General features: G+C 42.5%; 4 protein-coding genes across 5 annotated transcripts; 2 read left to right on the forward strand and 2 right to left on the reverse strand.

Annotated features, from left to right (window-relative positions):
• Nucleotides 1-1,199: 1,199 nt before the first annotated feature.
• spag1a (sperm associated antigen 1a) lies at nucleotides 1,200-7,696 on the reverse strand. The gene is made up of 8 exons (XM_062529330.1): nucleotides 7,288-7,696; nucleotides 6,161-6,260; nucleotides 5,214-5,366; nucleotides 4,465-4,622; nucleotides 3,166-3,307; nucleotides 2,663-2,789; nucleotides 2,189-2,318; nucleotides 1,200-1,566 (listed from the first exon to the last, which is right to left on the reverse strand). Exons 1-8 carry the CDS (start codon nucleotides 7,646-7,648, stop codon nucleotides 1,562-1,564), a joined length of 1,176 nt encoding a protein of 391 aa, XP_062385314.1. The 5' UTR covers nucleotides 7,649-7,696; the 3' UTR covers nucleotides 1,200-1,561.
• A 1,111-nt stretch (nucleotides 7,697-8,807) lies between these two features.
• polr2k (RNA polymerase II, I and III subunit K) lies at nucleotides 8,808-10,738 on the reverse strand. The gene is made up of 4 exons (XM_062529331.1): nucleotides 10,635-10,738; nucleotides 10,104-10,188; nucleotides 9,915-10,007; nucleotides 8,808-9,180 (listed from the first exon to the last, which is right to left on the reverse strand). The coding sequence occupies exons 2-4, from the start codon at nucleotides 10,162-10,164 to the stop codon at nucleotides 9,158-9,160; spliced, it is 177 nt and encodes a 58-aa protein (XP_062385315.1). The 5' UTR covers nucleotides 10,165-10,188; nucleotides 10,635-10,738; the 3' UTR covers nucleotides 8,808-9,157.
• Nucleotides 10,739-10,867: 129 nt separating this feature from the next.
• On the forward strand, nucleotides 10,868-16,245 carry stk3 (serine/threonine kinase 3 (STE20 homolog, yeast)). The gene is made up of 11 exons (XM_062529332.1): nucleotides 10,868-11,036; nucleotides 11,424-11,504; nucleotides 11,624-11,752; nucleotides 11,848-11,962; nucleotides 12,091-12,255; nucleotides 12,390-12,557; nucleotides 12,930-13,067; nucleotides 13,284-13,409; nucleotides 13,565-13,766; nucleotides 13,958-14,130; nucleotides 14,388-16,245. The coding sequence occupies exons 1-11, from the start codon at nucleotides 11,014-11,016 to the stop codon at nucleotides 14,544-14,546; spliced, it is 1,479 nt and encodes a 492-aa protein (XP_062385316.1). The 5' UTR covers nucleotides 10,868-11,013; the 3' UTR covers nucleotides 14,547-16,245.
• Nucleotides 16,246-16,630: 385 nt separating this feature from the next.
• LOC134072579 (2-iminobutanoate/2-iminopropanoate deaminase-like) lies at nucleotides 16,631-20,495 on the forward strand. 2 transcript variants are annotated; one of them, XM_062529336.1, is made up of 6 exons: nucleotides 16,631-16,739; nucleotides 17,763-17,868; nucleotides 18,300-18,354; nucleotides 18,438-18,506; nucleotides 20,096-20,151; nucleotides 20,288-20,495. In XM_062529336.1, exons 1-6 carry the CDS (start codon nucleotides 16,678-16,680, stop codon nucleotides 20,345-20,347), a joined length of 408 nt encoding a protein of 135 aa, XP_062385320.1. In that variant the 5' UTR covers nucleotides 16,631-16,677; the 3' UTR covers nucleotides 20,348-20,495. The 2 variants fall into 2 exon arrangements, with proteins under 2 accessions (XP_062385320.1, XP_062385319.1); XM_062529335.1 differs by lacking the exon at nucleotides 16,631-16,739 and adding an exon at nucleotides 17,033-17,188.
• The last annotated feature ends 1,572 nt before the right edge of the window (nucleotides 20,496-22,067 follow it).

Below are 22,067 nucleotides of genomic sequence, written 5' to 3' on the forward strand. Positions count from 1 at the left end.
TGTTGACCATGTCCATAGTCTCATGATTCATCAAATTCCGTGTCCGTGGGAACCAGTCTTGACCTTGTATTAAACTATACAATAGTTACATGAGCTGTAGATAGGGTTTGAAAATGCAGCTCAACATCTGCAAGCTGGAAATGTATGCATGTAGATGCATTTATTTATTTGTTTATATACAGTTATGAATTTATTTATCTATTTATTTAAAGCTCTGAAGCTGCAATACTAAAAGACTGGATAATTGTGAATAGCTCTTACAGGGTTCCCACGGGGTCATGGAAGTTCTGGAATATCATGGAATTTTTTTTGATGGTCTATTCTTGACATGGAAAGTCAGGGAATTTATTATCATATCTGGGGCATATTCAAGGAATATCAGGGAATTTTGTTGTAGCAAATTTGCCAAATTACATACATTCAAATATATTCCATGCAGAACTGGTGTTTATCTGCAGATTATTAGATTCACTGATTGCTTAAGTGGTTGTGGTTAGCTCAACTTAGTTTATTCAATGCCCATTTCTTCATCTTCTGCTCTTAAAGTCAAAGGTTCTTGAACGCTACAGGGCTGCTCTGAAATCTTTGGTCAGTATATTGTACCAATCATTATAGGTCACAGAATGTTTTATTTATTTTTTTTGTCAGGGAAAAGTCATGAAATTTCACATTTGACCTGGAGTGGGAACCCTGCTCTAAATGATGAATTAGCACAATTAATTTAAAGATAAGTTGCCTTATCTTGGTGCACATAAGTAAGTTCAAGGCCATTATAAATAGTGAAAATAATAAAAACCATGTGTGGCTATTGTTTGGGAAAAAAAAAACAAAAAACTGCCGTCTTTGTTCAGAACATTTATGCAAATGGTAGTTGTATAAAATGTCGTCATTAAATCAAGCACCTAACTGTTGTAGTTTTACTGACTCAAGGGTATCTAGCCACAAGTTCTCTCAGTGCATGCAAAAGCAACTAAACGGTTAGAAAGTGAAGCACTTGGTTGCTGATTATGAACTGTGTGTAGCTTTAGCCATCTGCCACTCGGCTGAAGCGGGTGAAGAGTGTGTCTGTGTATGTAGCAGATGAAGTCCTGGACTGTGAGCAGCGAAGGCACGTCTTCCACACACAGACATGGTTTTGAAGGACCCTCCCACAACCAAAGACCCAGTGACCTATCAACAGTAACCACGACTCCTCGGTGTTCTCGTCTGCGCCAGACTGGGCTCTTTTATACTGCATAAAGCACGGAAACTTATTCCAGGTTGCCAGGAGATCGATCGGATGTGGAATTGAAGACAAATGGCCATGCAGCAGCTCTTGACGGTCGCTGTTCAACATCACACGATCATTGATATTGAGAGTCGTGAGCAGCTTTTGGTGGAGTTTCGGATGGCCATCCTTGACACTCAGTTCTGACCCTGCTGTGACACAGAGCAACAAGTCTTGGGCGAGTAAAAAGCAAATGTCTGGTCTCTGCCCTTAGCAGTGGGGGCCCCCAGTGTGTCACAGTCCTAATGGGTGGAGCAGCTCTCTTGTCCCTGGAGCTCCAGCCATCACGCTCCATCAACCTGGGAGTCCAGAGCAAACACAGATTACCCACAATTCAAATTGACACAGCGTAGAATAATACCATAGTGCAACACAGTAGTGGGCTGGGTGAACCCTGCCTGACCCTACCTGTCCACAACCTTGGGGTCCAATCACAAACTAGCTCATCAAAAAGACACACCGGACCATTGGTCTGATTGGTTTAAGGACTATCCAAGCGTACGGAGTCATTTGAACGATGCCCATTGATCACGCCTCTTGTGCAGTAAAAATAATGTGCTGACTCCCCATACTAATGCTTAAATCTTAAAAGATTGAGCTTAGTATGGTGATAACCAGTGTACAATGTGTTGATAGTGTACAGTGTTCTTTATTTACAATGTGTTGCAATACAATAGGTCAGTATACTGAGTATATGCTTAGTGAAGTGAAACTGTTATCCTCTTATTGGAGGTTCTCACAAACTGGGGTCCAGTTGCAGCACCTCCTCTATCTTATGTATGGACCCTCAGGTAGCAGAGGGCTGTAAGATGCCGACAGAAACCCTTATCATGTTTCCACATAGGGATGGCAACATAGGAAAATTTATTTTTAAGATATGTGTGTGTGTGTGTGTGTGTGTGTGTGGGTGTGTTCTCTCACCCTGCGCGGCGCTGGACATCAAGCTCTCTCTGAACAGCAGGGTCACCTGCTCCAGCTCCTGCTCGGCCTCCTGGACATTGGGGTCCAGCTGCAGCACCTCTTGCAGGTCAGTGCTGGCAGAGAGGTAGTCCTTGAAGGGAGACAGAACACAATATATCACATAAGGCATAAAACCCTCCCTTAGTTGTTCTAAAATCAGCGTAAACTACGGACTCGAGTGGCTTATTGCTTAAGTGTTAATTGTACGGAATGGAGTTAGATGATTGTGTACTGTATGGAATATGGTGACCTTAGTTATTAGGAGTCAAATAGTTTTGTATAGCAGGGAATCAAGATCATACAGGACACTAAACAGAAACATATAGAATCCACGAGTAGATACGACTAAATTAAGGATGCACTGGTACGCAATGTATTATGTACTTTTGTATATAAATAAAGGTTCTGTTCAAAACACTGCAGTGAAACAAGCACCTTTAATCCTTTGAAGGCAAGTGCTCGTCTGTAAAACGCCTTCTTGTTGGCTGGCTCGAGCTCCAAGGCGGAGTCACAGTCTTGCTTGGCCTCTTGGAAGCGATCGACCCTCAGGAAGCAGAGGGCTCTGATAGGCCGACAGGCAGAGAGAGAGCAGAGAGTGAGTAGAGCACAGATCGATACAATACATTAGAGGCACTCAGCACAATCACCTGCCTCGGACAGACTCAGCCAAGCCAGGACTTCATATAAGGAACTGATGACTCAAGTTTCTCAAAACGAGCGTTCCCCCATGCCAAAGCAGAGTGCTGATGAGTGAGAAACGACCAAGGGAAAAGAGGGAGGTGGGGGGGACTTTAGGTGCGCGTGAGGAGAAAGGAGGAAGTCGGACAGAAATAAAACAAACAGGACATCTAGCTTCGTTTCCCTCAGATTTGAGTGTTTTGGCTGTGACAAAAGCTTTGTAAAGAAGACGTGGTGCTGACTGAGGGCACTGCTCGTACCTGTTTGTGAACACGGCGCATTCGTTTGGCTTTATTTGCAGACATTCAGTGTACTTCTCCAGGGCATCCTGGAAGCGGCCCTGTCTCACCAGATCATTCCCCTCTTTCTTCAGGGATGAGAAGCGGACCTCAGCCTTTCTGGCTACACCGGCAGAGAGACAGAGTGACAGAGAGACACATCACTTGGGAGACACAGAGAGAGATACCCAGAGAGAACAGAATCAGATAGTGACTAGCAGAGAGTCTTTTCAATTACATCACGAGGATCCTGGATCCATTACCCCTGTATTCTAAAGGGCTAATGCTGTTTGTGCACAAGCTATTGACGATGGCAACAAGCCCAGCAGCAGTCCACTGTATTATCATCATGAGCAAATGCAAGTGCCTCATCGGTTTCCCATTCTGTTGGCTCTGTCTGTGTTAACCTGTAGAGTGATGTAGATGTGTTATATCATGTCTCTACAGCTTCCCTTTCCAGCTGGCCTATGTGTGCTGTCATGAGACGCATTGAAGCTTTGAATGTCTGAAACATGATCCACCTGGTTCCATGACATCAACAGGTTACTTGGTTACACCTGGCATCTTTTATTTACCTGTGGGCTGGCTTTACAGTGGCGGCAGGTTATGTTGCAATCCATTTATATCACTTTGAAGCCATTTGAGGGTAAAAGTGTTTTGGATAAAAGTGTTTCTTTACTAAACGTAAACATAAAAAAAAACAGGTTTCCAAAATGTAGCACTGTTTTCACTTTAGGGGCGATAGTTGGACTTCTGATTGGTTTCAAATAGTTCAGCCTGCCTTACTTCCTGTATTCATACTTAGACTCTTTGTGGTGCATTCTGAATTATGCAGATACAGTATGAGAGTGTGCAAATGGCCGCACTTGAATAGCTCCAGGCAATTATCTAGATATTCCCAAACCTCTTCTCATATGCACCGCATGCAAAATGAGATACTGTATCTTTTGGCTTCTTTTAAAATTGAGCATCGTTCATGTCCCGATATGGGGATCATGAAACTTCTCATGCACTGCTCACACTTGCACTACTTGATTAAGTGTGATACATTGTCCTCTAGCATAAGGAGACCAAAACCGGCGACATAATCCCAAAAATATTTTCAGTTTCACTATCAATCTGATTGAAATACATGCACATGGGGACTTCATGGGTAGTTTTTAATTTTCTGTATTTTCCGCGGGACAGGCAACCAAAAACGGGGACTGTCCCCTGAAACCGGGGACAGTCTGGCCACCCTACTCTAGCACCTTTGGCCTGACAGGAAGTGATGTGCCTGACCTTCCTCCTCTGCCTTGCGGGCTGCTCGGGCCTGCAGCACCTCCTCACTGGGCGCCTCTTCCCGCCGGTGCTGCTGGGCCGACAGCGGGACCAGAGGAATCTCCGGCAGCTTCTCCCTCCAGTCGGGACCGTCCTGCTCAATCAAGAGTCTGGTGATCCTGACGTGTTTAAATACAAAACTTATGATCAGTGTAATGTTCACACACACTCACAATTTTCCATTTCAATTTAATTTCACTTATAGAGCGCCAAAACATTACACATGTTTCATGGCGCTTTACAGAGTGTTTAAACATTCAGAGAGAGCCCATGAGTGACAGGGGCTAGGAAAAACTCCTAAAAACTTTGATTGGACAGACACACGCACACACACACACACACTTTGGAAATCTGCACTATGACGTACTAAAAAGCTAAACTCAATTTCACCAAGAAGGGTGAAAGGTATAGTCTGTGATTCCAGCAAGTGGTCGTTGATAGTTGTTGACAGTTGTTGACTCCTCTCTTCCATGCACCTGAAGCAAATGTTGATTGGCTATAATAGTTTGAGTCACTTTGTTTCCAATTTATAGCATCTGAACTGTGTGCAAACACCAGCCTTCTTTGAGCACATACACAGACTGGGGACAGATAGGGGACTGTTACCAATTTGCTGGATTTGACAGAGGAAATGTGCTGGATGAGAATCACAGACTCCACCTTGAACTGAGTGTCCGTTTAACCGTTGCAAACATCTCTGTCAACTCAACCTGTTTATGCTGTCGTGGGCCGCTTGCACACTAACATCGATCTGGAGGACAGTCTTGAAGTCCACGTAGGCCTTGCGGTAGCGCTCCAGACACTCGTAGGCCGTGGCTCGCCGGAGGAGCGGCTTCAGCGACCACGGATGAAGCTCCAGGGACCTGGCGGGGGAATGAGGAAGAGGATGGTGACATAAGAAGAAGAGGAGATAAATTCACCGAGCAAAGACCAGTTCAACCCGTCGTCCCCTCCCCATCCACTGGTGTAGTCAGCAGGAGAGGCGGAGAGGAGGGGCGGAGGAGGATGAGCCGGTGTCCTGACCACGCTGTCTGAGCCGGCCAGGCCAAGGGATGACCTCACCTGCTGATCAGCGCTCAAGAGGCTTTCACCCATTCATAAATAGCCACTAGTACTTAACTGCAAGTCAACTCACTGAACTAGACGAAAGCAATTCTGGTGATTACATGCTCAATACCTGCTCTAGTTGTAGCTCACTTTTGAAAAGCAAAGGCACTACCATATTTGGCAATCTAGGAGACCATATACAGTAGGCTGGTGGCTATCTTCTGTATCATAACATCATTTCAAGTGTTTACAATGTTGAATTCAGATACATTACTCTTACATTATACTTTTTTGTATATTTGTTTGCCAATGGTTGCCATGATTTCCCATGGCTTCATACATGTATCAGGGGGAGCTCAACAAGACTGAGGTATACCACAACTTTCTAAAAGCCTCATCCCTATAGTGACAGTTGGACCCTTTGTCAGTAAATCTCCTTAGCGCTAACTATAAAATCTCATGAGTGTTAATCTCCTGAAGAGACAATCGCATACACACGGAGACAGGAGTTACTGGCATGTTCTCAGTCCCCAGTAAGGGAGGTCGTCAGACATTTGCCTGGTTTATTCAGTGATCAGATCATCCAAACGTCATCGTTGTGTTTACTGACCTAGTGCAATCTGCGATGCAGTCCGTGCTATTCCCATCCTTGAGGTAACATGCTGCTCTGTTCGAGTAAAGAATACACAAATCCTCTGGGCTATCAATACCTGTAAAGAAAGCACAAAGGCCCCAAAATAGGCATCACTGATACACAAGTAGGTTTAAATGTTTCTTAAGGTGTTTAGTAGTTGAAACATCATCGTTTAACTAATTCAGACCCCAGCCTACTTAACAAGTTCTTTACCTCAGCTGGAAGACACATAATGTTATAAATTGCTTCAAGTATAGCTTATCGTTTGGGCACTGTACCACACTAACTGTTTAACTTAGTGAATTAAACCTGGAAAACACTGTTTTCAGGTTTACAATCTCATCACATTTCTTACACAGTACATTATACTAAACATTGAAGTAACACGTTTAAAGTTGTGACTAATACTGGCAGGTGCTATTGGCTATGGTAACCTGACCTACACCATCTTCACTGTAGTTGGCTCAAGAGCTGCTGAGGATGAAATGACAGATGTCACATGACTTGAAAGTGGTTTGTGAGTCAGCAATTGATTTCACTTTTGAGTTTACACACTGTGGCTGAGATATCGGGGCCTCGTAAGTGCATCTGGTAGTTGGCCCTTCTCAGTAAGGAGACGCACTTGGCCTGGGACTTGACAGAGACCACCTGACAGCCCTTATCAGTGTGGTACAGATAAACACACACTCAAAGTGAACCTGTATCTGATACCCCCTTTCTTCTGAGACTTAATACCAGGGAACCCGATATCCCGTTCTCCTCCTTTTCTCCAAATTCTGCCATCTACTCACTCCTTCAAGTGAAAAGAACGATGTATAACAATTTTCATTTCCAGCCAATTAATAAAATACGTAGGGGCTTCTAAAACCTTTTATAAAAGTCCACAAGTCCACAACACAGTGAAGCGTGACATAGTAATAAGTATGGCACAATCCTTGCCACTTAACTTAGAAAATAGACAAGAAGCATAAACACAACACTAACAGTGTTCTACATAGGGTCCATGAGGTATATCTCTCATTCTGTTAATTTTTCTATCTCTCAAGATGAAGGCAGGTGTTATCATGTACATCTCTTAAGATTAAAGACAGGTGTTACTTTACCTGCCTCCTCACAGCCAGCGATGGCCTGGGAGTACTTGTCCAGTGCGTCCCCGAACTGTCCGTTCTTGAACAACATATTGCCCGCGTTCTTCAGCCGGGCGAGTGGGGGAGGCAGAGCTCCAGCGGGGGCATCCAGGTAGCTCTGGTCCACCCCCGACTGAGCTGGGCCACTGGTGCTATTCTCATCAGCAGCATGGCTCCCATTATCCCTCTGAGTGCCATTCATCATGGGAGCTTTCCCAGGGGCCGGCTGCTTCGCGCTCTCCCCACGGCCCCTGCCTTGTCCTGGGTTGGTGGGCTGGGCCCGCTGGCCTCCTCCTCCATCCCCCCTGCCAGGAGGCCTTTGCTGCGCATTGCCCATGGCTGCACGGTCTGCGGGAGCAGCGGCGTCAGCACTCTCTTTCCCTCCTCTCCTCTCGATGCTCTCACTTCCTCCTCCAGCAGCACAGGAGCAGATCAGCGGAGGACACGCCCCCTACGGCACAGGCAGCTGTGATGTCACAAAGAGGTGGGGGAGGGGAGCGCTGATGCAGTGTTATGCTGCAGAGCTACACAGAGGGGATTCCACTGTGATTCCCTCTCATCAGGAGCCTGTCTAAAGAGACCGCTCACAGACGCGTCAACTGAATCCATACAGTGTAGCAGCACCATCCATCCCTGATGTAAATTATGTTAGAGCCACTATTATCATCCTCATTAAAAAAGGCTTACATTTTAAATGTTTTTTGCAATTATGTCAGGCCTTAGCTGAATATATTTCCATATTCTATTTTAGGGTAAAATTACAATATAAACATTATGTGTCTTTCATTTAGAATGGTTGCAAGATATGTTAATATGTGATTTTATAAATGCAAAAAATTAAATGACACTTGTACAATTACCATACATTAACTATTTTAATCTACATCAACACAACTGATAATTCATTAAAGAAATGAGATGCAGGAATTTACCAATATTTGAGGGATGGTCAGCTAGTCTTGGGATCATCTTCAGATTCATTTTTGATGGTATGCCTGTGTGAAGGACACATACACCTAACATTCCCACTCAAGCTATGCACTACTAGTTCTATTATTCATGAAAATACAACAATTCACAGCACAACTTTGCCAACTACTGACTCTACACACTAGTAAGCATGACAGGCTTTTATTCATCTGTGCTGTTTTGGTATTTGCAAGATATTTGTATACCTGTAAACCTGTATACCTGTATACCTGTGTATTTGTATATTTGTAAACAGACAGGGTGCTGTTGTTTGACTCTCTATGCTATACTTGCTTCCCATCTACAGAGCAAGGGCTGTGAATACACACATACTGTAAATGTTTCCTGAGCTCAAGCACCCAATGGACAGTTGGAGGACTTATTTTTTTTAAAAGTGGATTGCACCTTTAAGGTAACTGGAACGCTAGTTTTAGGCCAAATTTCAGATAATTGGATTTAGGGATAACACCAGATTACAGAACAAATACAATTTTAAGGTGAACAAACTCATTTGACTCATAACTGAGTTAAGTTGAAAAATAATATTTTATTGGTTTTGCAAGTTATAACATAGTTACAGCAATATATGGAAAAGGAAAAATCCAGATGATTTTTTTAATGTAAATGTATTGGCCAAAAAAAGATGATTTATATCCTGCTTAATTAATGTGTAAAATATGTGTTTCATATAATCATATAATCATCTTCATCAATGTGTGTGTGTGTGTGTGTGTGTGTGTGTGTGTGTGTGTGTGTGTGTCTGTGTGTGTGTTTGTGTCTTTTGTCAACACAGTCTTTATAGACACTTGGTAAACTTCAGCTAAAAAAGCTGTACATTTTAGACAAAATACAAAATGAGATACGTGGGGATGTCTGTTCATCGCGCATCAAACACCACCACTGAAGAGACGGAGTTAAGGATTACACTGGGAAACAGCAACATTTACAAACATTATGCAATTTAGATTAATACATAACACAATATTCACCCTCTATCAATTAAATATTCCAGGTGAAGACCAGCATATATGCGCTCAGCTCCAGCCTTACCTCGTCAAGAATTTCTGGACGGGCCAGGGGTAACATTGTTTACCCCCGGGGGGGATTTTGCAGCGCAAATGCAGACTCTACAGAGCATTCCATAACTGGGTCCTAGATGTATACTGCATTTGTACATGCATTTCTTTTAGCATGCATTTTCTCAGTAGTGCCCACAGTTAGCCTGACGAGCCAGACTCACATCTAGGGGCGCCTAGATTTCTAGGCTAGCCCACAGTGGACTCAGGTTTGATTCTGGCCAGAGGTCAAACACATCATTGGTTTATAATTTAATGTTGAGGTTGGCTGGACTTGTGTGACGCCAGACCTCACTGTTTTCTTTTATTGCTCTATGCATATACCTCGCCACAAGATGTGGATAGGATATAGATCTTCTAAGTAGAGCCATGGCCCTCTAGAAATATTATTTGAAAGAGTAGGCTATTTAACTAGCACAGTGGCTTTTGCCATTTCCTTGTCTAACGAAAGAAATGCAACTCAATTCAACAGTTCCCTGTGAACCCATGGAGAAGTAGGCTTAATAAAATAAATACTTATCTGAACCCAGAACCCACAAGCAATAACTGAAAGGATACATCTCTTTGTTCTCTTCTTGTACATTATTCTGTAACCGCACTCTCTGCATCGGATAGGGTCTCTGGCCTTGATCTCGTTTTCAGTGTGACATTCTGAATGGGAGAGAATACATTTCAGCAACCAAATATAAGATACAGATAGAGCACACCATAAGCGTCTTGACTACACTTAATGACAACAATGATTACCTCCACAGATGTAGATCATGGGCTGTTGTTTCGGTGGCTGTACATCTTTCTGAGGATCCATTATTGACGTTTGTTCTACAAATATCTGAATTATATGGAAATAAAAGATATGTATCTCACAAACATTATCCAACATTAATAAGAGTTTGAGAAGTTAGGCGCAAAATAATGTTTGAAGAGGTAACGAACCGCTTGAAAGACAACAATCGATTATGCTAACACTGACAGTGCACTAGACTCGGGTATTCATTCATTCCTTTAGCTTTACATAAAAATACGATGCTCTGTATAAGAGGTCTACAAATAGATACGGGAATATATTATCATACCGTGCCCCTTTGTTTGTGGTAGCGTATTCTAAGTTGTTTATAAGGTTAGCAAACAAAATATTGTTGTCGACAGAGTAACGTTAGCTAGCCTACTTAGTGATTATGTTTGTGAGCTATGAGATGTGGGATGTGAGATGAAGGATTCAATCATAAATCACTGAAACTAGAGAAGTGTACGTCTCCGTTAAAAATCAATACTCACCAGTTATAACGATATAAAAGTTACTTTAATATGATCGGTCGGATCATTACAGCAAAAACGCATGCAACCCGTTGTAACACCTTTCAACAACGTGGTTACTGATTGGCTGTGGGCATGAGCATGTTCGGTGGAGTCACGCGCACTCCCAGACAGAAGATGGCAGAATGCGCACTTCCCCCTGAAAAACACGGAAAATGCCTCCACGTAGCCTGGCGTTTAGAGAGAGGAAGACACTTCGTTAATGCGTTTAGAAGCGAAACTCGGTCATCAAAACAGCTATCTTTTCAGAACACTCAGACAACTTAAGATGAGTTTAAATTAAGTGATTTTTACATTAGATTTACATATTTGAGTTGTCGAACTACTGTATATTTTAGCCATGGAGCAACCTGCGCCCAAAAGGTAAAGAAAGTGGATTAATGATTATTAGGGAGCTCGATAGCTAACGTTAGCTTTCTCGTTTGTCAACTTGGTCAGGCCAGTTAACGTTGGCCACTTAGTATGTGTCTGAGTATGTTACTAGTTAGCTTCTCAAGTTATATTTAAAGATAGTTTGAAGAAAATAGTTAGGTGTCGTTCATAAGCAATGAGCACAATTTCTCTCACACCCGTTTACGTTCATGGCTTCACGAACGGGCTTATGTTACGTTACTTGGCCGTCCACAAAGTCTGAAAGTGATATTGTAGTGGTTTAGCTAATGTCCAGTTCACATCTCATGTGAACTATGTGTCATAGGGATGACAAAGTGTTGAAATGGCAAATTAACCTATACACATTTTCCTCGGTAGCAAATTGAAGAAGTTGAGCGAGGACAGTTTAACCAAGCAACCAGAAGAAGTCTTTGATGTTCTTGAAAAGCTTGGCGAGGGGTAAGACTAACCAAATAGAATTACGTTGACACTTCATAAATTTTGTTTCATTGATATTTGTTTTTAAAAGGGGTTAAACTTACTCAGACAACTTAATTCGATTTTTATGTTTTGCTTAGGTCATATGGCAGTGTTTTTAAAGCCATCCATAAGGAGTCAGGCCAGGTTGTGGCCATCAAGCAGGTGCCTGTAGAGTCGGATCTGCAGGAGATCATCAAAGAAATTTCTATTATGCAACAATGTGACAGGTAGGTGCTACATTGACTACTTTTGCATAGTGTCCTAAATGCCAAGTTAAACATGCTCTTGTATGACTGACTCCCTGTGTCCTTTTGTGTTGCAGCCCTTATGTGGTGAAATACTATGGCAGCTATTTTAAAAACACAGACTTGTGGATTGTTATGGAGTACTGTGGAGCGGGCTCTGTTTCAGACATCATCAGATTGCGCAACAAAACGGTATATTGAAGATCTTTGTAAATAGCAATGTTTTAAAGTGTCTTTAAATCAGTACTGGTGTTATTAATTTCAATGGTCAATGAAAACTTTGCAGATAATCCTATATTACATGGTGTCTTCTTCAACAGCTCACTGAGGATGAGATTGCCACCATTCTAAAATCCACCCTGAAGGGTCTTGAATACCTACATTTCATGAGGAAGATCCACAGAGACATAAAAGCTGGCAACATTCTTCTGAACACAGAAGGCCATGCCAAACTGGCAGATTTTGGAGTGGCCGGACAACTCACAGTGAGTGATAATTTTTTGGGGGATGTCAATTTTGGCAATTAACCAGCTAAATTCTCTCCCAGCTTAAATCCATATTCTCTGCGCTGAACCATATTTAATGTGGCCGACCTCTGTTTGCACCCTGCGCGCTACAGGACACTATGGCCAAAAGGAACACGGTGATTGGCACCCCTTTCTGGATGGCGCCAGAGGTGATTCAAGAGATTGGCTACAACTGTGTGGCAGATATCTGGTCGCTGGGCATCACCTCCATAGAGATGGCTGAAGGGAAGCCACCATATGCAGATATCCACCCCATGAGAGTAAGTCTAGGCAATACACACAGTGGACAGACTGAGTGGAAGTTGTTGCTTTTCACTTTGTTAAAGATCTGTGCTTCCCTGCTGCAGGGAAAGGGGTCAAAAATCTTTTGTTGTTCTGTGATCATTACCAGGCAAGAGTTTGCAGTCCTATAGTGTCACTCATTTTGTAGAGAACTGGTTGAGAGTCAGATACTTTTTTGATATGGTTTGATACTATTGCTTTAATTGTGCATAGACTTTGTGTGTAAAATGAGCAAACTAAAACCTAATTATAACAATATCAGCTATTGCATGTATAATCTCAACATTGTTGTTTCTCATGTCATGAGCGGAAAGATTATTTATTTATCTTTTTTTCTGTGCCATTTACAGGCTATTTTCATGATTCCTACAAATCCACCGCCAACCTTCCGTAAGCCAGAGCTGTGGACGGATGATTTCACAGACTTTGTGAAGAAGTGCCTGGTGAAGAACCCGGAGCACAGAGCTACGGCTACACAGCTCCTCCAGGTGAGTCTGGCCATCCCACACGGCTCAAGCCCAGCCAACGAAGCTGCATAATCTACATATCAGAGTTGAAATGGAGAGGTTTTAAACCAAAAGCTCAAGCATCTGTCCAGGCCGGACACAGATCAGCGGCTTAATTCCACAACGCTCGTCATTTGTCATCTGTGCCAGCTGTTTCACCCTCCCCCCCCCCCCCCCCCCCAACATTTTTGTGTCCAGCATCCATTCATCACCAACGCAAAGCCAGTGAGCATCCTGCGTGATCTCATCACAGAGGCAATGGACATGAAGGCCAAGAGGCAGCAAGAGCAGCAGAGAGAGCTGGAGGAGGAGGAGGATAACTCGGTATGAACACGTCATCTGTTTGTGTCTTTCTGTGTCTTAGAGAGCTGTTGCCGAGGGCCTGCCTGTTCTTTTCTACTTTGGTGTGTCCTGTCTTTACCATGGTTGTTCATTTACGATAAAATGTGCAATTTTGTGTCCCTTCGTGGCCACTGTAGGAAGAGGAAGTGGAGGTGGACTCCCACACCATGGTGAAGTCGGGCTCTGAGGGGGCAGGCACCATGCGAGCCACGGGGACCATGAGTGACGGAGCACAGACAATGATCGAGCATGGCAGCACCATGCTGGAGTCTGACCTGGGCACCATGGTCATCAACAGCGATGACGAGGAGGAGGAAGAGGACGTTGGCTCCATGAGGAGTAAGTTTCTCAATACACTCTAAATACCATTGAGTGGTAGGTAGGTAGTGAATGGCCTTAAACAGAACACACACGGAACACTGTAGTATAGAATAAATATAAATAGTGAGCATGAAGGACAGTGACGTGCTTTGCATCGAAAAAGCACTTTTAAGACCGGAAGTTTTTATTTTGTTATTGCTCTCCTTCAGGAAATGCTACCAACCAGCAAGCACAGCGGCCGTCCTTCATGGACTACTTTGACAAGCAGGACTCCAACAAGGCTCAGGAGAACTACAACCATAACCAGCAAGACCCGTACCTTATCCCCAAGACCTCCTTCCCCGAAAGCTGGAAAGTGCCTCAAGATGGAGACTTTGATTTTGTAAGTACATCTGTTGTCATGGTTTTGCTCCATTTACATATTGCTACCAAAAGCACTACGGTGCTCTTAAATTCTTGCGCATCATTTCGCTCCTATCTTCTCTGAGTGTGTGCCTTTGGTTGGTCTGTTACACCATATCTGCATATTGAGATCTGTGTGCCTGCAATGCTCACCTCTTTATTGTGTGCGTGTGTGTGTGTGCCTGTGTGTGCGTCTGTGTGTGCGTGTCCCCCGTCCATGTGCGTGTGTGTCTGCAGTTGAAAAACCTGGACTATGAGGAGCTGCAGATGCGTCTGGGTGCGCTCGACCCGATGATGGAGCGGGAGATCGAGGAGCTGCGCCAGCGCTACACAGCCAAGCGCCAGCCCATCCTCGACGCCATGGATGCCAAGAAACGCCGCCAGCAGAACTTCTAAGGCCCAGGGGCTGAGGGAGAGGAGCAGATGCCTCATCAGAGTAATCGCCATCACTTCATCCGCGTGGTGACCTGGAGGCTGCCTGCCTCCCCATCATCGTTATTTTCTTTTGGGGGACGGGGGAGTGGGGTGTTTCTGAGACTGACTACTTCAGGTCGTATTTTGCTAAATGACTTCCGAAAAATAATTGTATTGTATGATAAATTGGTTTGGATATATTTTATCATGTTACTTCCCCCCCAAGAATCTATATCGGACATGACCAGCTATAGCAATACCCTTTGGGCCTTTTATAGATATCATACAGTATGACAAAAGAAGGAAAGGCTTTTATGATTTGACAGACCAACAATAAGTACATTACTGCACAGGGGAAAGGGAATATCTGCAAAGAAAAATAATGTGGTAATATTGTAAATTTTCAATATCTTTTTACCACTGATGAAATACTTTGAGAAATGACTTCTCAACCAAAGACAATCACATGAAGAGAATGCCTTAGACTGTTTTTTTTTTTACGCTGTTGCGCTGCTGCGTTTGCATAGTAGATGTATTCCTAATAATATAAACCACTTTAGTGGTATCATGTATCTTACAACACAAAGAAGCGAACAGTTTCACTCATGATTTGACTGCAAGGTCAAACTGAAAAACTAACTAATGAAAATGCCCCTCAAGGCCTCATTTCCAAGTCTGACCATTTCTGTTTACATGGTCTACTACATCTTAGTGAATGTGAATAGATCATTTTTTTTTTATTATTATTATTGATTTCTTGGTTCCATGTTTTGCAGTGAGTTGAATGTTTTCAAACAGACCTTTCATTTACAACGTGTAACTCCTGAAGTAGACTTTTTTTTCTTTTGCTCAGTGAGTGGTGTTCTCCTGAACCTCTGGATTCCATGAACTCTCTCAGGGGCCCTTAGAATACGAACGCCACGTCTGTTCAGTTGGTATGACCTAACCTGGCTCACAAACAGTACTGTTATTGGAGATGGAGAAAAGGAGTTGGAACACGCCCCACTCAGTTAAAACAAAAACCTCTACAGACTTCCATGTTCCATTCATAGAAGGCACGGTTTTGTAATAGCCACCAAATATTCAATTTCCTGATCAAATGTAGGCTTTGATGATTGTTAGGTCTAGGGACCAGAGTGCTTGTTTAGTCTTCTCCGCTTTATCCTTGGATAATGGCTCAAGAACAAGGACACACTCCTACAGAAATCTGTATGCTGAGCTTTGACCAGATCATGCAGTAAGAGTATTTTTAAGCATGCCTATCTAGTTCCTTCCATCCGTTCTCTGTGCTTTTCGGCTGTCACAGATAGATAGTCATTATGAAGGATGATTGTTATTTTATTTTGTTGGACAGCATTAAATGTAAGATGTCAGATTGCCTGTCTGTCTCTAAACCACAGGCCCACTAAGACCAGTTTTAGTCATACCACTTTCCTTCTACTTTCTGCTTTGGTGTTGCTAAAAGTTAGCATGCACAGCACACCTACATGAAAGTACATAGCTGCCTTATTTAGTAGTTTGCATTTGTGTTCGCAAGTGTAAATGTTTTGTTCCTTTCTCTGACATGTACAACTGTTTTTTTCTTAAAGAAAACTAATTTATTGTTTATATGTAATATTATACCAAGTTTTGTAACACTTCCCTAGTATGGGTTTCATGAATAAAGGTCAATACTAAATAACTTCAACAAAGACAGCATTTTTTGCTTTAGGATCTTGATGGGCTTAGGAAAGAGCCTAGAAGGTGACTCTTCTACAGAGTTCACACTGTCCATAAATCAATCCAAACACCTGTTGTTACCGTAATAAATGGATAAAGACCATCCATAAAACTGTGGGACGTTTGCTATAGTTTACTGATTTCAAATTAGTGGTGACGAGCATAGTTAAGTTGAATTGTATGTAATCAGAACTATTTTGTTTGAGTTTTAAAGTGCACATGGTAATAGCGTATGGGGTTTATTATTTTCATATGCGCCAATATATCAGTTATTGTGGTAGTTGAACACTTGAGCAACAGCTGTAAGAATCTTAAGTAACTGTAGTCTGTGCCATTTCTGTCCCATTCCTGTCCAAGCCAGTACTCTTTAATCGCAGACAGGGGTTTGAGCAGCATGGCGACAGTTAGAAAGATAATCCACACAGATACCGCTCCAGCAGCAATTGGGCCGTACAGGTAGGTTGCATCAATATTGATTGAGTTGATTATTTTTGTCAGGATATGCATAATTTGTCATGCTAGATCATATCATCTTTCAGAGATTTAACGTTAGCTTCAGTGGACCAAACACGTGATGGTCCTGAAACATATTGCCAGTGTAGGCCTACTTTTTTTTTATTATTTTAAACTCGTTCTTATTTGCAGTCTGTGGTTTCTTGGTGCGTGAGAAGTAGGCAAAAGACTCAATGTCACTGAAATCAAACATTTACTAGACTATTTCATGGGCGGGTCAAAGGGTGTAGCTGCTACCCAAGCTTATCGCAGTGGCCTTGTTTCTGAAGTCAGCATTGGTGTGACAGTTGCTGAGGTGGAGACAGTTCATTTTCTAACCTAGTCACAATGGATGCTATTCGGAGGAAAATACCATACACACCTAAAGCACCCATACGACAAGGAATCTACAGGTTGGTTGCGGCAGTTTGAGGTTTCATTAACACTTGGGGTGTATAGAGTTAGTTACCTTTAATAATCCTTTTAATGCATGTGTGCGTAGGGAAGAACAATGGGTATAGTATTTAAAAGTGAATGTGGAAGTTAGGTAAGCTCAAACAATTAGGCTACTTGGACAACATAACGGTGCTTTCCATCGTGCACTTGACGCGAGGGGAGTTGCCAAATCAGCCAATGGTTGTCGCTGCAATACAATGGAGATCATTATCTATTAGATCAAAGTGCAGATCTGTCAAAGTCTTTTTCAAAGTTCCCTTTTAGGGATTTGCATACTTATAAAATTGTTTTATTACCTCGAGTATTTGTCTTGCAGGTGTTGAGATAAATATGATTGCGTACATGCAGTGTTGGGTGAAATTGCCTGCAATGTGACATATTGTGCAGCAGGGGGCAGGTTCCCTTCCAACTTTGCCCTCAGAAATGATTCCTTCATTTATTTTCTCGTGTTCTTGTGCCCCCTAGTGTGACACAGCCTTGACTGAAGTGTTCAAATATGAATGAATGAATCGATTAATGTTGTTTCTGCAGTCAGGCTGTGGTGGTTGACCGGACCATGTACATATCTGGACAGCTGGGTCTGGATACGGCATCTGGGCAGCTGGTCCCTGGAGGGGTGCAAGCTCAGGCCAAACAGGTGAGACACATCTGCAGACCTAGTATAGTGTTGTGGCTCCTTTTCTTATGGATAGGACGTTAGTAAAAGTGGCATCCGCACCTTTGTCTTGCCTTGTGTTTCGCTTGGTGCGTAACTCCAAAAGTAGTAAATTCCCAATTGGGAACACTGATGATGGGCTAAACCCGAAACGTTTGTCTCTCATTTATTCTGTCTTAATATATTTTGGTTTATGTTATCAATACAAGTTCTTATAATTCAGCTTTTGTGTGCGACTTCTCTTCTTTTACTTCTTATGGATAGGACAACATGCTACCTAAAGCCTTAAAGTGTTCTCCACAATTATACTCTCTGCTAAAGTTGGCAAGATATTAGCAGTAGCATCATCTCTGATTTCTTAGAAACATTCAGTATTTATAACACTGTAACAGAGGTATCCTTCCCTCTCTTAGGCACTCACCAACATGGGTGAGATTCTGAAGGCTGCTGGATGTGGCTATGAAAATGGTAAAGCATTAAATGTATTTTTTACTCTTTCTTCCTTATTAAAATAAGAGTCCTTCTCACACCAGTTAATTCTTTTTTTGCAGTTGTCAAGACAACTGTCCTTTTGGCTGACATGAACGATTTCAACAATGTCAACGAAATTTACAAGCAGTGTAAGTAAATGAGTCCAACTGTAAACTGGAGAACACCAGCCTCCAAGTAGCCTAGACACTGATGTCAATGTCAGGTGGTTAACATTTAGACAGAGCTGCAGGTCAACATTGTTCAGTAAATCTCTTTGAAAGTAATATAAAACCTCTTTATTATGTTCCAGAAATACGTGAAAATAAGCATAGCTGTAGACATCGCACATATAAATATTATTTATATGTGCGATATTCTTTTATGCTTTCTATGCCCAAAGATTTTCTTGGTTATAAAATATGTAATGGGTCGATTCTGATGCTTGTACACACAGTACACATGTCAGCTCATTCTTCCAAATTGATTGATGGATCCTCTAACCCACCTTGGATTGTAGTTTTTTTGCACATATGGTGCTATACAAATAATTCTGATGGATTAAAGGCATACTACAAAGTAGTACTACTATAAGTACTAGAAGTGGCAGTAGTATTGCTTGGGACAAAAGCATCTGCCAATCCTGTGACCATAACCAAGTACTAACACCTGGTAGTGAGCTATTGCAACTTCAGTGTTGCATTGATTTTCTTTGTTTACTTGGGATTTTGGCAGCACTGAACCATTTCCAGTAAATGCCTTAACGCATCTCCACTATATGCATGGCCCATCGCTTGCTACTGGTGACAGTGGCATGCTGGGCATTCTTTATTGACACAGTTCACAGGTGTAACAGTAGCCATGGGACTGTGTGTAAGTGGAGCCAGGGAAGGTCTATGAAATCTAAGCCTTATCCTCCAGGACCGAGGACTACCTGTCCGATGTGTGCAGACTCCCACCACCGGGAACTTTCTGTGACCCAAGTCTTAGACTGGGAATGGGGCAGAACATATTGAACAGGCATACATTAACATCTAAGAGCTTCCTCAAGGGTTCTTATGCTACACTAACTGAGCACTTGGTTAAGCTAAAGCTACTGTTGATGTTCATGATATTTTACATATACAATAATCCAGCGAAACACGGAAGTAACACAACGCTGCCATTACTGCGTGCCTGGCTGCTAAGAAATTAGCCCGTTGGTTCCATAGGCGGCTGTTGCAGAGGTTAGCTGTCATTAATACACGTCTTAATACCTTATGGTGTTAATAAATTACCTTCATTGGTAAGTTTTGGTACAGTCTGACATCATTGATCCAATGTTCCCTTTCACCTGACATTTTCATTCATGAGCAGGACCTCTGTTAGACATTCTCTGACAGGATGCTTTCATTGAAAAGCACAGGCAAGTGTCACTCGTCACACTCGCAGGCACGCAGTAATGGCGATATTCAAGATGGCAGCGCCCATAAAGTTCGCGCTGGATTAGTGTATAGACAAGGTTTTATCCTATTTATTGCCTAAGAAAACAGAATTACGTCATGCATGCAATTGACAGTATGCCAATAGGTCAGTTGAAGTGATGTATCTGATGTGCTTGAAAAAGTATTTGTGTCAAAACCTCCCTCAAATAAAGCCATTACCTGGCTTTACATTGTAACTAATGAGATCACTCATATTCACTCATAACGTGCACAAGCCCCAAAAATGACAACTAAAATTCACACCTTTTCTCTTACAGTTTTCAGCAGCAACTTTCCAGCCAGGGCTGCTTATCAGGTTGCTGCATTACCGAGGGTAAGTATGTTTACTCCGTGGAAGTATACAGAACTCCACATACTCTGACCCCTTCTTGTATCTCTTTCATTGATATTTACCATATTACTGCAAAAGATTCAATCAGTGACCCCCATCTCTATCCTTTTCTCTGCAGGGTGGTCTTGTGGAGATTGAAGCAGTGGCTGCTGTGGGGCCCATCACCAACGCGTCCTGATTCGCTGGCCCAAACATCCATAAATTGTAAATAAACTGAAGATGCAACTAATATCATTGAAGAACATCGGTTTCTACCCCAGTGGGCCAAAATAGATTTTAGTCTGCCAGCACTGTTTTTTTTACATAAAGGCAAAACATTGTGTGAACATCTTGCATCATGTCATTGTTTTATCCAGCAACAATTTTCATGTAATTTGCGCGTACACACCTGCCACACCTGCAATTGGGCCAGTGACTGAACAAACCGTACGGACAAGCCACATGCTTCAACAGCATCTTCTGCAGCTCAGTTAGGCAGACAAGCTGACATACGACACTGGTGCTGACCGATATGCATCAAACATTAACAACAGGCAACAGGAAGATTCTTCTTGGAGATGGAAGAATAATGCAAATACTAACATTTCATATGGTTTCAGAGATGCAAATGAGTTGATCTCATCTTGCCCTCTGTATCCATGCTAGTGGATCATACTGGCATCAATATCCATGCCAGTATGATTGGCATCAATATCCATGCCAGTATGATTGGCATCAATTTACTTTCAGGTTGACCAGGCACATTTTCAGTTGACCCTTTATTTCAGGTTTCAGGGGAGTTCAGTGGATAAAGGACATTTGAATCTTTACAAATTATTTGGCTTTGAATTGTTTCAATTGTATTGGATCATTTGTAAGGAAGTGACAATGCAATTTAGCCTAAGTATGTTAAATACAATAAAGTGTAAAGACTATCCATTGAAAAGAAGTGCAGAAATAGTTGAACGTTCACAGCAAAGCTTCTCTTTTAAAGAAGTTAAGCGATATCACAATATAAACCGCTCACAAAAAGTAAGGAAACTTGACTTTGGCCCATTATATCTCCCCTTTAGTAATACCAACCAGTAAAGTGTTTCATATCATTTTTATCGTTGATTTGTCACCTTTACAATGAGGTATAGCTTGTAAGCATAGGGCAATCATGGAATGAGCAACACAAGCAAACGTGTAAGTAGTGCCAACAAAAAATGTGCCAAAATGGCCTGTTATGCTGTTGGAATTCACCTTTGTTACTTCAAGCATTGACGATTGCACTCTCCCTCAGAAATGAGGAAAACAAAACCTGTTAGGCATACATTTGTTCATTTTATACTCAGTGTCAGGGTCCTCAGTAGCGTGTAGAGGATCCATATGCAGCCACAACAGCTTGGCACCTTCTTCTCATGCAGCCAGGTCACCAACCTGGCTACATTCTGCTGTGGGGTGACATCTCCCTAACTGGAAAGACAGACCTTGTTATCATTGTGCAGTTAGATACCGGGATGAGATTCTGGAGCCAGTGGCAATTCCATATCTCCAGAATATGGGACCAATTGCCATCCTCCAGGATGACAACGCTCGCCCCCATAGAGCTGGGATCATCAGAGAGTACCTCCAGAATTTGGGAGTGGAGAGGATCGAATGGCCTGCCGTGAACACTTGTGGGATCAGCTTGGGCGTGCTGCACGTGCCAGAGTCACCAACAAAACCAGGTTGGCTGACTTACAACAGATCCTTATCGAGGAATGGAATGCCATTCCACACACAGCAGAATGTAGCCAGGTTGGTGACCAGCATGAGAAGAAGGTGCCAAGCTGTTGTGGCTGCATATGGATCCTCTACACGCTACTGAGGACCCTGACACTGAGTATAAAATGAACAAATGTATGCCTAACATGTTTTGTTTTCCTCATTTCTGT

This window comes from Sardina pilchardus, chromosome 24, assembly GCF_963854185.1.
Source record: "Sardina pilchardus chromosome 24, fSarPil1.1, whole genome shotgun sequence".
NCBI classification, from domain to species: Eukaryota; Metazoa; Chordata; class Actinopteri; order Clupeiformes; family Clupeidae; genus Sardina; species Sardina pilchardus.